Raw genomic sequence first — 16,207 nt, 5'->3', positions numbered from 1 at the left:
CTTCCCAATTGTTCATTTCTGGAATTTTTAATTTAATATTTTTGGGCTGCGGTTGACCGTGGGTAACTAAAACTTCCGAAAGTGTTGACCAGGGGAGCCTATTGTACAGTTGAGCCTTGAATAATGTGGGAGTTAAGGGTGCGGGCCCCCTGGGGAGTTGAAAACCTGAGTATAACTTTTGATGCATCCAAAACTTAAGTTGTCCTTTAGTATCTATGGGGGATTGGTTCCAGGGCCTCCTGCAGAAACCCAAATGCGAGGATGTTCAAATCGCCAATATACAAATGGCACAGGTCAATGCATACGGTCAGCCTCTGCATCTGTTGACTCCCAACAGTACAGGTATTTATTTAAAAAAAAAAAAAAAAAGTCCACCTATAGTAGACCCACGGAGTTCAAACCCACAGACTTCAAACTGTGATCTTTGAGTGGGTCAAGAGGAAAACCCTGTAATCATCTAAGTTGTTAGAAGAATCTTCTTCATGAAGTGGGCAAATCCTTCACATTGCATGATTACAAATTTCAGATATTGATTTCAGCCATCTATAATCTAAGATTAGAGCCCTAAACAAGGGCTCACGCTCTATTTTGTGCTCCATCCTGACTCATGGTAAGATCTTGGGCAAGTCACTTGACCTTCTTGTATTTCAGTGTGGCCAACTAGCCATAAAACTGAATAAAGTATGACCTCATTATAAACCCACTAGACTTGAAAGCTAAGATGTGATTTGATACATTTAAAAATTACCAGAAGATAACTCTAGGTGGTAAATATGAAGACTCAGAATAATGAATTTCCCTGTAATAAGTGAAATGATCCTATTGTTAGCAAGTAAAGTCATGAAAAGCATTGTATTTGGGTGAAATAGGTTAAATGACAGAGGGAGAAATATTATTTTATAAAATGCCTGGTTTTCAAAACCATGGATTGTAGCAATTTAACTAAAATGGTGATAAGAAATGAAAGAATATTAGAAGCTAATGAATCCTTAATAATGAAATACATTTCATTTCTAGGCCATTATTTCCTCCTACTCATACACTATATCCCATGTTTTAAAATATATTAAATTAACTACTATGTGAGAAACCTGATAAAAGAATACAAATTCCTTTCTCTCTCTCTCTCTCTCTCTCTCTCTCTCTCTCTCTCTCTCTCTCTCTTTCTCCCTCTCTCTCTCTCTCTCTCTCTCTCTCTCTCTCTCTCTCTCTCTCTCTCTCTCCTCTTTTGGCAGCCTCTTCCTATTGCAGTAGGTTCACCCTTTCTCTGGTGTTCTAGAAGGAACATAGAAGTAAGAACAGCTCCACAGTTGACTGTCTACCTCAGCAGTCCTGTGGCATCTGCAATGTGCCTGAACATTTCCCATTCTTTAAAAATATCTTTCTGCAGGTTTTGTTAAAGCCAGAAACAAACGTAACCAAAGTCCTTCAGAGCAGAGCTTCTCAATCTCACACTTTGCCACTTTCTCTGAAAGAATAAGCAAATGATAACGTGCGGCTGCTGCCCAGGCCCTGTAAACAAAAGATCGAATTGTGTTCTGCCTTGGCGAGAAAAGAAACTGCAGCGTTTTTGTTTGGTCAAGATTTCTTTTTTTTCTTCTTCTTTTTACATGTTTTGGGTTTCAAATCAATAGCTGGAATTGTCCTTTTTTCCCCTCCCTAGTTTACAAAAAAATTGAAAACAGTAAATTTAAATATTAAAATAACATCTAAAAATGAATATAATCAAGATTGTAGGTTAAAATCTAGTCTAGCTCCATGGCAGTGCCAATTAGCTGTGTCTTCCAAACTGTAATCTGAGGGATTCTAACTATTCCTTCTTTCTTTGTTTCTCTGGGTTTATGAATACAGATCTGATCCCTCTCGGGATCAGTAAAATTAAGAAAAATAATCAAAGCATGGTTTTTAAGGTCTATTAGGAGATGTGTAGATACATAAGTTTTAATTAAAACTGCAGTCAGGATGAATACTAGTATTTTACATAGGAAAAAGAACAAAACAGTAGGGGAGAGATATTATCCCCGGCATACAAAAAAAAAAAAAAAATTAGAGGATACGTAAAAAAATTCCACTAAGAGTGGCTAAGCTTATCTGTGGGCATGATGTGAATTTAGCAACTGGGCACCTAGAATTGGTCTCGGATATTGCTCCACATTTTGGGAAGAAAAACGCCCAGTTTCTTGCAAGAGGAAAACTGCTGTGCCCCTTCTGCAGCTGAAGGTGCCGGGCCCACTCCTCTGTCCTGTCCCCAGCTCCCCGCGGCCGCCCCTGCCCCAGGACGGGGTGCCCAACGCAGGGGTTGGCGCAGGGAGGGGTGTGTGGGGAGGGGTTTGGGGAGGGGGGGGTGTCTCACAGGTGGTGTGGGGCTGGAGTGAGGGGCCCAGGGCCGCCTTAGGGCCGCACTGTGCAGGTTCCCAGTCCTCCTATAGGAGCGGCCCGCCCGGGAGCCCCGCACCTCTCCCCGAGCCTGGCCGGCGGCGGCGGGCGCGCAAAGGCGCAGAGGGCGGGGGCGGCGGGCGCGCCGGGGGCGGGGCCAGGCGCTGAGCGAGGCGGGGCGCGGCCGCGGCGGAGGGATACCGAGCGCCCTATATATTCCGCGGGCGCAGGGGCGCGCTTCGGCTTTCGCGCTGGGAGTCTCGCGCGCGGCGCCGGTACTCGCAGTCGGGCGGCGGCGGCAGCGGCTCAGCACATCGCGCAGCGCACCCCGCGCCTGGGCAGCAGCGGCAGCGGCAGCAGCGGCAGCAGCAGCAGCGGAGGCTCCCGCCGTCTCAGCCCCGCGCTGGTGCAGGCTCCCTCGGTCCTCCTGCGCGTCCTCCCTCCGTGTGCACCATGGTAGGTCGGGGATGGCAAATGCCGGCGCAGCAGCTGCCTGCCCATGATTTCTAAATAGATTTTTATTTCCGTCCGGGTTTATTCTTTTTTTTCTTTTTGCTGTTAGTTTGTCTTCTTCTTTTTTTTTTTGGGGGGGGGGAATCCCCTTCTCTTTCCCGGGCATTACGCAGCCGTTGCGGCTAAAACGGATACATTTCGGATTTGCATGTCGGTTTCTTTGGCCGGGGATCCTGGTTTACATGTTGGTCCTCCGGGGGCTCTGACCACAGCGGCGCGGGGCTTCCGCATCCCCCACCCCCACCCCCATCCCCGCACCGCTGCACCCAGCGCGCCGCACCCGGGCTGCCCGCAGCGCCGCGCCTCGGCCGAGCCCCGGGGGGGTGGGAGGTGGGGGAGCCGGGCGGGGCCGGGCACTGGTCCCCCCTCCACCCTGCCGCCTTCCCCCGGGCTCGGAGGCGGCGGGTCCGGCGGGCCCGGGAGAATGAATGGGCCAGGGCGAGCGGGTGGCGCACATCGCTCGGGCCCCGGGCGTGGGGGGCGCCGCCGGCCGTGTGGCCCCCGCCCGCTCTCCCACCAGCCTTCCCCGCTGCTGGGCACCCTTTCTCCGCCGCCGCCGTTCCCTCCTGCCTCCCGGGGGGCGCGGCGCGGGCGTGGGCTGGGAAGGAAGGAACCGGGGGAGGGTGTGGGGTGGGGGCAGGAAGGCGAGGGGGGGCGGAGGGCGGAGGGCGGAAGCAGCGGGCAGGCCGCCCTGCGCCCGGGCGGGGCCCTGCGGGGCGGCCGGCACTCGCCTCCGTTTGGCACCCCAGCAGCCCCCCACCCCCACCTCCACCCGCACCCGCACCCCCGGGCGGCGGTGAAGGCGTGCGGGAGCCGCGGTGCACCGGAGGCCCCTTCCCTCCCGCGGGAGGCGCTGGGTTGGCGCTAATTGGGGCGGGAGGGGGTGGGGGAGGAGGGAGCTGGCGCGGGGCTCGGTTTCCATGAGAGACGCAAAGTTTCTGCTCCGGGAGGAGGCGGCGCGGCGGGCTCGCCGCCGGGGGGAGCTGACGCGGGTGGGAGGCGCGGCGCGGGGCGGGCTGGGCGCTCCCCGCCGCGCCGTCCGCCCGGGGTGGGAGTGGGAGGTCGCCGCGGCCGGCGAGGGGCGCCCTCGCGGGGGGCCATCCCTCGCACCTCTCGTCTGCCCTTGGGGCACGCACCCCTGCCAGGCCCCTGGGCGTTGCGGTTCCCCGCCCGGCGCCACTTCCCGGTCGGCGGGGAGATGCCCTCTGCGTTTCCGCTTTCTCTGCGGCTCCTCGGCGGCCGCCGGCGCCCGTGCGCCCCGCTGGGTGTGTGCGCACAGCCCCTTCCTCCCCGCGCGGGGCTGACATCACCCCGGCGGCTTCTGGGGAGGGAGATGGCAGTTTCCTGTCGCTCAGGCCAGTGCCATCGGGCGATGGTTTTTATTTTTTATTTTTTGGTCGATGAAGGCTGATGCTCCCCATCACCCCTCCAACAGGACAGTCCCCCCGTGCGGTGGGACTGCGCGCCCCGGCGAGGCGAGGGTGACAGCTTGTCTCTCGAGGCGTGGCCGCGCTTCCTGTTGTACAAGACAGACGCCGCTCCAGCGTTACATAAACCATCGCGGCTCCGTCGTTCGATAGAAAGAAGACCCATCGGGCAGCCACTAGGGTAGAGAGGAGGAAGACTCAATTCTAATACGAAAAAAAAAAAAAAAAGTTTTTCATATATCGGAACGCCCTTCCTATGTGTGGAGGTTTTCCTTTAAGAGTGAGAAGAAACTCATCGCCGTCAGCTTTCTAGCGGGACCTATTTTCTGGCTGGCTTCGATAGGTGCCCCTCATTAAAATGAAAAGACATCTTAGCCCTCCTCCTCGAGTTCTCCAGTTCCCCTGGCTGGGGATGCAGGTTCCACATTGCCGTGCCCATGCCCACCTCCAGTAAAATGTTCGTTGTGAGCAGCTGTGTTAAGGCGGGTGAACATCCTCCGGCAGAGACCCTCCTCTCCAGAGAAGAGGGGCTGTATACAGTCTCATAATGGTGTCGTTTTCGGTGCACTTGGTATTTGCAGTTTTGTAACAGCTCACTTATCGGAGGTTCCACCCCCCCTCCCCCCCCACCTTTCTGGCTTCTGAGTCAGGATAATTTGACAGAGGGCATTAGCCATTGTAAATGGTGGACTTTCAACGCATAAACTGCCTAATATAAATGATTGAAAGCCTTTACCACACGGAGATGAAGTTAGCGGGATAACCCATTGCAGTATATTTATTCCCCCCCCCCCCCTCTTAATTGTATCTCATAAAAATGGATATAAAAGCCCGTTAATCCAGCCCAGGGCCGTTATGTAACGCCAGTTTGGAGATTTGGAGTGCCCGCAGCAATGCGCAAGGTGCGCTAAAAGCCTGCCCCTGGACCGCTCCGAGGTCCTGGCTGCGGTGACAGCAGCAGCGTCAGGCCAGGTCCCTGCTGGGGCGGGAGCGGGGTTGCGGCGCCCTGGTGCGGTAGGTGGCGCTCTTCCTGCCCAGCTCCTGCTGCTGCTGCTGCTGCTGCAGCGGGTGCTGTGGGGCCCTCTGCCACTAGAGGTGCCATTTTTCAAGTAATGAACTTGACCCTTCCTAGTTAGACCTCACCGCGCACAGCCCAAGAAAGGAAAACCTGAAGGGAGCTGTCACTTCCTCACTTTGTGGCCACCCCCCCCACCCCCCCTTTTTTTTTTTAAATAGCATCAAGAGTTTTATTTTTGTTTAAAAATAAATGACAGGCTAAACCCTTCAAACAGTGGACATATTTTAAATACTGACAAAAGGTCACGATTAAAAGGATAACTGGAGCAGCAGTGTTGATCTCAGTGTTGTAGATTGAATCACAACCTTTTCTTTCTCCACGTAGGCTGATCAACTGACTGAAGAACAGATTGCTGGTAAGTCCGTGGGTTCCGGAAGTCCCTAGTAGGCCAGCGCTAGGCATCAGTCAGTCCCCTCTCCCCTATGATATGAACTGTTTCCTAAGAATCTATATAAATGAAAACAAGCAGGGATATTTAGGGGAGATGCTACTCCTCGCCAGCATTTTGGAGATACAGTGACAGGATGCAGAACTAAGAACACCCATTTGTTACACTGTGGGGTAGCCGACGATGTTTCACGGTGCGAGATTTTGTGTATAATGAGATTGTGCTGAGTTTACTACTCAGACGTATAGTTTAGAATTTCCATGTCACAGGTCTTTTAGTAATCCACCTTTGAAAACCTGTGCTTGCTATTCTAAAATCTATGGGAATGGGTGAAAATGAGTGTTGGGACCATGATAATAATTGGGAAGGGAGTTGTTTTAGTTTAGATTTTAATATTCCCTGGAGGACTTTTTTTTTTGGTGATGGTTCCTCCTTAGGAAACCAGAAATGCCTTTGGGATATTCTGAGTGCCCTGTAGAGAGAACACATTGGTTACCTGCAATGTGCATTTTAATAGCCGGCATGTTGCTAGGAAACCAAAACCAAGGCGTTCTTAGGGCTGTAGAAATGTTAACAGGAAGGGGCCTTACGGGAACACAGACCAATCTCATTTCAGTGTGTTGAAGCTTAGCCTCCTTTGAAAACGTGAGAATATTGCGGTTTTACAGAGCTGGTTAACAGGAGCAGTGCTTGCTTTAAGGCCAGTCCATCGGGATTGTTGTAGTCTTTATTTCAGTGGACAAGGCGAGGCAGTTTCGGATAGCTTGCACACCTTGGACCGCTTGCTTTGGCAAGCCCCAGGGCCGCGCGCATTGTGGCTGGCTTGGGTGAAGACATTCGTTCTAAAAGGTAAACTTCTGTTTTCAGAATTCAAGGAAGCTTTCTCCCTATTTGACAAAGATGGCGATGGGACCATCACCACAAAGGAACTTGGCACCGTCATGAGGTCGCTGGGTCAGAACCCAACAGAAGCCGAATTGCAGGATATGATCAATGAAGTGGATGCTGATGGTAAGAGCTTTGGGACCGTGAATGAGCACCAGTGTTCATTCAAGTTCAGACACGTTACGAGATCGTCTCTCAGGTCCCACAGCAAAACAAACGTGCAACGATCTTTTCTGTGGTTCCCTGCTGGCCACTGACAATGTCAATAGGAGGGTATGGGCCTGCCTTTTGCCCTGCTCGCTGGCTAGAATGTTTCCTGGATCAGATCACTGTATTGTTCTTTTCTACCTGCCGTGACCCCACAGCTCAGTTTTTCATCAACTGGCCTGTGAGTCTGCACTGAGTTCAGACAAATAGCCATAGACCTTTTTAAAAGGCTGATTGTCTCTAAGAGGAGGAGAAAAACCCCTTAAGTGAGGTGGGTGAGGAGCATTATTAGACGCTAACAGAATTGGATCCCGTGTGAGCTGTAGATGTGTTTATTGAAGAGAATTTTTTTAAGTCCTTGTGAGGGTTGGAGGTGTGGGGTCATGATGGACTGTAGGAATAGAGCTGCAGAATCTAACAGAAGGAGAGGATGTATAAGGCATGGGGCAGGAAGGAACAAGCAAGAACCCCTGTAGCAGCTGGTCACCAATGGCTCATCGTCTTCTGAATTCTAGAACAGTGGGCAATAGATCTTTTATTGCTTGCTTCTATCAGTAAACAGTTTTTGAGACACCCCCTCAAAAAAACCATATATATATGTATATATGTGTATATATATACATATATACATATATATGGTTTTAATGTATGTATATATATGTGTGTGTATACACACACATATATACACACATATACATACATATTAGTAATATTGTAGAACATAGTACATTTTTAAAAGGTGATCTAAGAAGAATTTGGTCTGGACTACTTGCTAGATGATTGACTTGATAGTAGTCATTTAAAACTAGGGTTTTGAGAGGTGATAAAGCTGAGTCAGACCTGTCACATACATTTAGAAGCAGGGGTTTTAGTTAAACTCTTTAACAAATGGTTTTAGCCCATTCAAACTACTCCTAAAGACTGTTTTCAGCCTTATTATTGTTTTGGAAAAAGAGGTTGTACATAGTTCTCTCCAGTTTGCTAAGGTGATCAAGTTTCTCCTGTAAGCCCCGGGAAACTGAGCTTGGGGACTGGCAGAGTGTATTAGGCTCCCCGAGATTTGTATGGAACAAGGGGTGGGAGTGGGGGTGGGGGGCACTGGGTGTGTGTGGTGTGAGGTCCTGGAGACAGAATCTGGTATTCACAGTGAATAAATATGATAAAGCCTAAGGACATGCATCTCTCCTTGGCTGTAAGCATGCTAAATACTTAATGTTGACTTACATGAATATCAATAATGCTTCCCATTTTTGGAAGGATCTGTTGAATTACTGTTGATTTAAAGGTACTGTGAAAATGAGTAGCTTGACCTAAAGCTTTTTTTTCTTCTAGTTTACCTTTATTTCCACTTAATTCAAGTTACATTTTTTTTTTTTAAATGTATTTTATTGATTTTTTTTTTTTTTTTTTTTTTTTTTTACAGAGAGGAAGGGAGAGGAATAGAGTTAGAAACATTGATGAGAGAGAAACATCAACCAGCTGCCTCCTGCACACTCCCTACTGGGTATGTGTCTGCAACCAAGGTATATGCCCTTGACTGGAATCGAACCTGGGACCCTTGAGTCTGCAGGCTGATGCTCTAGCCACTGAGCCAAACCGGTTAGGGCTCAAGTTACATTGTTAATCATTGTTAATCGAGTGTTTTGTCTCTGGCATGTTCATCTAACTCTGTTTCAGGGGGGGTTATTTGGAATATTGGCCATAGAACAGATTCTTTGGACACAGTTTTCTAACGTTAATGGTCTGAGCTGTTGAAAAAACACTTTGAGTTTTGCGCCCTTCATGGGAAGTAAAGACACCGAGAGGGGACAAAGCGATTAGGTGGCTTCCCATAACGGGCCTGAGAAATGCCCCCGGAGAAAACTCTTAACGCTTTATGGTCCATGGTGTCCCCCTCATGGTCCTTCTCATCCCTGGGGCCCAGATCTAGGCCTTGACCAGCACCACTGGCCAAAGCAGAGCCGGATCCCACTGACTGCCCTCACTTGGAGCGGGGCCGGAGGGGAGGGCGGGAGAGACCATCTGGAATGCTTCCCGGGGGAGTGGAGAGAGTCAGCCGTCAGGGCTGTGTGCTTTTTTCTCCTGAACCGAACAACCCCCTTCCGTGGTCAAGGTTCTGTATATGCAGTTTCCTTTGCATTCTTCCATGCTGTCCAGGGCATGGGTTATTAATTTGAATCATGTTAAAATTGCCCTGCAAGGTGTTGTAATGGTTTAGACCTATACATGGCTCGATCAAATAAAATAATTTACCAGTTTGGCCTAGCAAGCGCTTAACCGATTCCATAAAGCGGTTCTAAAATTATTACTGCAGGGGAGCATGGCCAGAGCACTTATTTTACACGAGCTTTTCGTTTTCCCTCGAGGCAATGGCACCATTGACTTCCCAGAGTTTTTGACTATGATGGCCAGAAAAATGAAAGACACGGACAGCGAAGAAGAAATCCGCGAGGCATTCCGAGTCTTTGACAAGGTAACCCTGCGTCTGCATTGCAGATGGTGCTTCGGTACTGCTTTTTTTTTTTTTTTTTTTTTTTTTTTCCTCTCTCCTTCCTAAAAGCTTCAACAATCTGTTCTAGTTAAGAGCACTTCCCTAACTGCCCGAACCTCTGAATCTCACTTTCAAATGATGTGATTTATTGCTGTAACCAGTAAGGGAAAACATAAGTGGATGAGAAAATGTGAACCAAGTTTCTTGATTGCTACTTTCAATTTCTATTAGTTTTTGACACACCCCCGCCCCCTGTGTATTCTGCCCTCGCGGACTGCATGTGCATAGTGGGTAGAGGAGCAGTAACTTGAGAGGGTGTGTGATTAAGCCAGAGACCTGCTGGCCCACACTGACCCGCTCTCAGCCCCTGTTGCTAACAGTCGCTGAATGTTCACAGGATGGCAACGGGTACATCAGTGCGGCAGAGCTACGTCACGTCATGACAAACTTAGGAGAAAAACTAACAGACGAAGAAGTAGATGAAATGATCAGAGAAGCAGATATCGATGGAGACGGACAAGTCAACTATGAAGGTAAAACACTGCATTTCGTCAGCTTAGTTCCTGAGAGACTCCCCTTCAGAATCTATGAACACGTTAACTGTTTGGCGAGGCATGCCCTGGTTTGTTTTATTTTTCACGCAGAGCAGAGATAGTGGGTTCAAACAGCTGCTTTTGAAGATAACCGAGTTATGACCGTTTGTCTTTTCAGAATTCGTACAGATGATGACTGCAAAATGAAGACCTACTTTCAACCTTTTCCCCTCCTCTAGAAGAATCAAATTGAATCTTTTACTTACCTCTTGCAAAAAGAAAAAAAAAAAAATCATTTACTCATTCTGTTTCTATATAGCAAAACTGAATGTCAAAAAGTACCTTCTGTCCACACACACACACAAAATCTGCATGTATTGGTTGGTGGTCCTGTCCCCTTAAAGATCAAGCTACACATCCGTTTTACAGTATCCATCCTCGTACTACCTTAACGATAAGGAAGCACTTAGCGGACTCCTTGCAGTTCCATTTGCTAATGATTAATAACACTGTTTGGGCTGGCCAGTTTTTCATGCATGCAGCTTGACAATTGAGCACAGTCAGGCCTTTGTATTAAAAAACGAAAACCGAAAAAAAAAAAACCACACAAAATTCAAAGCCTATTCAAATGGGTTCTGGTTCAGTTTGTGTAGTAGAAATTGTCACAGTTGGTTTGCTGAAAAGCAAACGCATTTCAAATTGGTTTACCTCAGGATGTCGTGTAGAAAGATGGGTGAAGGATAAACTGTCTAGACGCAGCCCCACGTAGCAGGATGAGGGTCCCTCTTGTACTTCCATGTGCCCTGACCCGCGGTGATGGTGAGGCATCCGGTGGCGTGCCCACGCGCGTTGGTTTAGCGTTGCCTGCCTCGTGCTAGAGCGAAAAAATGGGGTGTCAGGCTGTCACCACTCACACAAAATTTTTAAAAAAAGAAACTCTTACCAAGGGAGCATCTTTGGACTCTCTGTTTTTAAAAACCTCCTGAACCGTGACTTGGAGCCAGCAGAGGTAGGCTGTGGCTGTGGACTTCAGCACAACCATCAACATTGCTGTTCAAGAAATCACAATTTAACGTCCATTCCAAGTTGTGTAAATGCTAGTCTTTTTATTTTATTTTATTTTTTTTTTCCAATAAAAAGACCATTAACTTAAAGCGGTGTTACATGCTTTGTAAAGCTGAGATCCAAACGGGGACAGGGCCCCTGTAACTGTCCCCCAGCCCGGCACTGGGCGTCCCTGCCCCGCTCCCTCCCTCCCTCCCCGCATCCCAGCACCAGCCCCCCAGCTGAGGCCTCGCCTGAAACCAAGCGGATTCCGACTGCTGCGTCACGTTTGTGGACATGTAGGTCTGTTGTGTGTTCACCCGGGGTGGGGGGCGGGGGGGGGGGCATTGACTCATGGTAACAATAATTATTCAGACAGTAGCGCTCTTAACGAAGGAAAGAAAGAAAAAACAAACACTTCTCTCTCAAGCATGTATTTAGGGGTTCGTCTCGGTTGTGCTGCTGATTACCTGTTTCATGTAACTAGAGGCCGTCTGTGCAAGAGACATGATTTAGTGTGTCTGTAACTCGGTCCTCGCCGTGTGTGGTAGAAGCGGTAGTCACCTCTCTAAGCCAGTCTCCACGCTGAAAGACACTACCAGTCACGCGATCATTTTTAAGTTGTGATTATCTCAACTGAAGCCGCCTCTTACCTTTTTGAAGAAAGTTGACTTTGCTTCCTCTTCCCCCTCCACCCCTCCCAAGTAGACCTAATGGTAGCCCTCAGCTGGAAAGCAAACCACCACCCAGAGGGGAATGTTGTGTCTAATTATAAACCTTTCACCAAAACGAAGAAGATGCTGGTACTGGTTTTTGCTGCCGGATTGGTCTGCTGTTAAGAAGCCCCTTTGGAGGCATGTTGCATTTTGCAGAATTCTTTGAAATGAAGGCTGGATGTGCATTTTTTTTTTTTCAGGGTGTTAGCTGGCGGTATCTTCTGAGCAAGGTGGTTTGGGTTCGAGTGTGTGTGTGGGAGGTTTCCATTCGCCAGGGAACAGTGGCAGGCTGCGCGCGAGGCAGTGAGGAGCTCTTGGCAGCCGCCCGGGTGCGTTCGGGACTGATTTATAGAGACCCTTGGCTTCTCCCTCTCCTACTCCCCGCCTCTCTGGCCTTTTGCAGCTTGTTTGATTTCCTGCCAGAGGGGTGGGTCCGAGCTGTGGAGAGCTCGCCCGCCCGCCCAGCTGCCTCTGAGACTGGTCCTGAGACCCCATGGTCGGGGGAAGAGAGGTTGACATCACGGGCTAGGTTTGGCTTGCATCGTTTCTGAATCTGTAAGGAACACCTAAGAATACCTTGGGGGTTCTGATGAGCTAGGAGGACCCAGGGCTCCTGGTCTGCCTAAGGTACAGACCTGCCTGTTTCTTGCAGGGAGTTCCAACAGCCTGACGGTTGGCCCAGTCTCAGGCCTGTGGCGGAGGACCTGTTTGTTGATAGTTCCAAAGAGGGTTGACTTGACTTTCTTGGAAACGTTGCCTTCTGTCTTTCCAGAAGCTAGGCAGACTCCATTTCAGGGGTCCCCCAGTCTTTCCCAAGAGACTTCCTTTGGAACTAGATTCTGAAAGGGCCAGGATCCCGTGGGCACAGAAGCTTTCCCGGGGAAGGTGGAGGTGCAGCGGGGTCCACCAGAGCCTTTTTCCTCTGGCAAGTGAGGGGACAGCCAGCCTGGGGGTGAGGTGTTTGCCGTCGGCGTGAGTTTGAGAGAGGAAAGAGCTGGATGGCGTGGCAGTACTTCCTAGGAGTGGGTTAGCACCTTCCTGTCCGCTCCTGCCCTTACTTCTAACCGCTCTGTAAATGTACACACACACACACATATATATTTATACATATATATATATATATATAAAGTGACTAGTTTTAACTGGCATCCCGCTTGAGCCTGAGACTTGCCGTAAAAAATCCGCTGAGTACTTGGCAAACACTTTCCTGGTTTCGTGCTCCATCTGTTCGGGGTGGGTAGGTGTTGAGCGAGGCAAATGTAGCTTGGTATTTCGGATGGGCTTTTCACGCAACTGTTGCCAGGAAGGCTTTTTTTTTTTTTTCCTCTGATTTTTTTCAACAAAATGAGTTTTTGCACACTTTAATTGGTATCTTTCAGCAACTTAAACACATTGGACATTAGCTACTGTACATATTTTTATATTCTCTTTATAAGTGCATGTCTGACTGTACCTGTAACCCTATTGTAATGAGCGGCTGTCCAGTAGCAGCATATGATCAGCCCCTCAGCATACTGGGAACTTCCTAAAACCAAGAATGTACATTGGGTCAACCCGCTCTTTGTTCCTTCGGTTCTTTTAAACATTGGAACTAATCATTGTATATCTTCAAGAATCCTTTTATTGTATATCCTAAACTTAACCCTTCTGGCAGTGACTAGATTCCACGAATGTGTCTTACTCTCTCCCTTCAGCTAACAATGACTATTTCCTCTTTTTGTTTTTTAATCCCTTGAAATTGTCCTGGAGACACGTGGCTCTCTGTATCCCTCGGAGTGGGACGGTAGTGGCACGGGTGGAGTGTGTGTTCTCTCCAGCTCTATTGCAATGTTCATTAAACGCGTCTGTAGCCAAGATGGTGGTAGATCTTTTCGTTACCGGAAGCCGCCCTTCACCGTGGCAATTTGCAAAAAAGGACAAACATGTACTTGAACGTTTCTGTAAACCGTGAGATAAACTGTTTGGAGATTTTACCACCTCTCTGATGGGGGACCAACTCTATGGAAACTGTAAATAAGTTTTATTTATAAACCTGGCACTGTATTCAATAAACATTTCTGCAGCCTTTCATCTCGAACTGCGAACTGTGTAGGTTTTTAGCTTGTGTGGCTTTCGATCCCTTTGCTCCGTGAATGAGAGGTACCTGCCCCTAACCTCTGGGTGAGGGGCCAGAAATAACAGCCGGCTACTGTAGCCTGACTCCAGTTTGAAGTAGTTTGGGTGTTAGCCGACATTTTAAACACAATCTCTTGGCCTAGTAATGCATCCACGCTTGCTTTATGCAGAAAATGCACACCATAAAAAAGATGGATTTCCCTTGAACCTCCGCGTTAATCCAAGTCTCTTTAGGAATTGTGGGAAGGAACGCACGTTAAGAAGAAGATGGGCATTTTGAATGGCCTAAGCACGCGCTGCCGGGAGCAGGGCAGCTGGGGAACATGGGGGTGGCTACAGCTCCATTCAGAGTCTTGGGGTTGAAACCTGCCCCCTCATCAGTACCACCCCAGACCCTGGTTCCCAGACAAGCTTCTCAAGCAGAAAAGGCCTCCTTCTGGCTGCCACCTATTTCCAGAAGGATCTCCTCCCATTTGCCTGGCCCGTGACCTTTCCCGCTCTGCCCAGAAGCAGGGAGAGGGCTGAAAAGAGGCAGAACGGGCCGAAACTGGTTTGGCTCAGGGGATAGAGCATCAGCTTGTGGACTGAAAGGTCCCAGGTTCGATTCCTGTCAAGGGCATTAACTTGGTTGTGGCCACATCCCCAGTAGGAGGTGTGCAGGAGGCAGCTGATGTATATTTCTCATCAATGTTTCCCTCTCCTTTCGTCTCAAAAAAAAAAAATCAATAAAAATAATATTAAAAAAAAAAAAAAAAAGCGGAATGGTCACAGTTAAGTAAGTCCTGCCGTGGCCACAAAGCTTGAGACTTCTCCAGAGAGCATTGAAATACACCCCCCCCCCCCGCCCCCCGTCAGCCCCCCTACAATGCAGCAGCTGTGACTACCAGGATTTGGACATCATCATGGGGCCAGGCCTTGCCTACTGTTGGTTCTGTCCCTCTGTAGCCATGGTCTCTTCCCTTCTGTGGACCCGACCCCCCCACCTCCCACCTCCACGGTAAAAAGATGGTTACCTCCTTCCCACCTGGGGCTTTCTAGGATTCTGACCAGCCCAGGTTGGCATCCTTTGGTGTTTAAATGGGAACCGCAGCCTAAAGGGTGGGAGGCAAAATAGCGTGGGAGTGCCGTATGCTTGGAGATTTTTTTAAAAAGTCTCGGCAGCTCCACGGTGGGGGTGGCGCGCAGGGTGAGCTGGCTGGGAAGGCTGATGGGATATGGGGACACGGGTCAGAGAAGCCGCCCACTCAGTGACATTCTCCCTCCGCACAGGACGGAAATAGGAAGCTGCCACTCGGCCTGCACGGGATTCAGTTCAAGTGACAACAACACCTGCCCTTTCAGCGGTGTTGGCCCCGGATCTCTCTCCTGACATGTTTCCATGCTCTCATTTCCGATCGGAGCTGAACGTCTTTGGGCACCGGGGGCTGGGGTGCCCAGTGACTCAGGACGCCTTAGAAGGAAACGAACGTTTTGTTACAGCTGGTGCATCTCCTCTCCCGATGCCCCCAGCCCTCTGCCAGCCATGGGGGAGCCAGCTCACGCTCCTCACCCACCCCAGGCTGCTGAGGACAGGAGCCGGCTGGCTCTCCTGGCTGATACTCCCTGAACTTGGGATTTAAAAAAAAAGAAAAAAAGGTGGCAGGGTCCCTCCTAAGACTTATTTATGTTCTGCCTGTGTGCCAGCAACCTTTGGAGAGGGTGTGTTATTTACACAGAGCATTTCAAGTGTCACACTGAAAATTTTTATTTTCACTTTTACAAAAATGGAAAGGGAAAAACCCGAGTCTTCTCCAGTCAGATCATTTTAAAAAAAATATATTTTATTGATTTTTTTACAGAAAGGAAAGGAGAGAGATAGTTAGAAACGTCGATGAGAGATAAACATCGATCAACTGCCTCCTGCACACCCCTTAATGGGGATGTGCCCGAAACCAAGGTACATGCCCTTGACTGGAATCGAACCTGGGACCTTTCAGTCCGAAGGCTGACGCTCTATCTACTGAGCCAAACCAGTTTCAGCCAGATCCTTTCTTAAATAGTTCAATGCAACATAATCTTTTTATTCCGGCTGCTTATAAGCATGTACAGTTTGCTTTTAAACTAATTTTCTTATCCTTTTTGAGTCTTAATAGACCTTTCAAATTGTGATCAATTTAAAAAAAATAAAAGTTGAATTCCCCCCGCTAATCCCCTACACACAGTCTGGTACCAGAGTCAAGACTTGAGATAATGGATTATTAAAAAAAAGAAAAAAAGAAAAGAAAGAGAAAAAAAAAAGAAAAAAGAAAAGGATAATTACGAAATGATAATATTTCAGTTAGAAAAAGACTGGGCCATACACTGTAGGTCAAACTCCCAGTGCAAATATTCACATCTGCTGATTCTCAAACTTCAGGGAATATTTTCCATGACAAGAAGCTCGTTACCACAACAG

General features: G+C 48.8%; 1 protein-coding gene across 1 annotated transcript; it reads left to right on the top strand.

Moving 5' to 3' along the window:
• The first annotated feature begins 2,548 nt into the window (after positions 1-2,548).
• Positions 2,549-13,735, top strand: CALM1 (calmodulin 1). Its single transcript, XM_084860682.1, has 6 exons — positions 2,549-2,832; positions 5,719-5,749; positions 6,650-6,793; positions 9,241-9,347; positions 9,763-9,898; positions 10,077-13,735. Exons 1-6 carry the CDS (start codon positions 2,830-2,832, stop codon positions 10,103-10,105), a joined length of 450 nt encoding a protein of 149 aa, XP_084716808.1. The 5' UTR covers positions 2,549-2,829; the 3' UTR covers positions 10,106-13,735.
• The last annotated feature ends 2,472 nt before the right edge of the window (positions 13,736-16,207 follow it).

The sequence above is a fragment of the Pipistrellus hanaki genome (genome assembly GCF_964339955.1).
Source record: "Pipistrellus hanaki genome assembly, chromosome: 1".
Taxonomy (NCBI): domain Eukaryota; kingdom Metazoa; phylum Chordata; class Mammalia; order Chiroptera; family Vespertilionidae; genus Pipistrellus; species Pipistrellus hanaki.
This window is presented reverse-complemented; position numbering and strand designations above follow the sequence as displayed.

Bases quoted from the DNA above. Each gene is read 5' to 3' on its own strand.
- CALM1 (XM_084860682.1), top strand. The intron at 6,794-9,240 runs GTAAGAGCTTTG...TTTTCCCTCGAG, and splicing joins CAATGAAGTGGATGCTGATG to GCAATGGCACCATTGACTTC. The intron at 9,348-9,762 runs GTAACCCTGCGT...GAATGTTCACAG, and splicing joins CATTCCGAGTCTTTGACAAG to GATGGCAACGGGTACATCAG.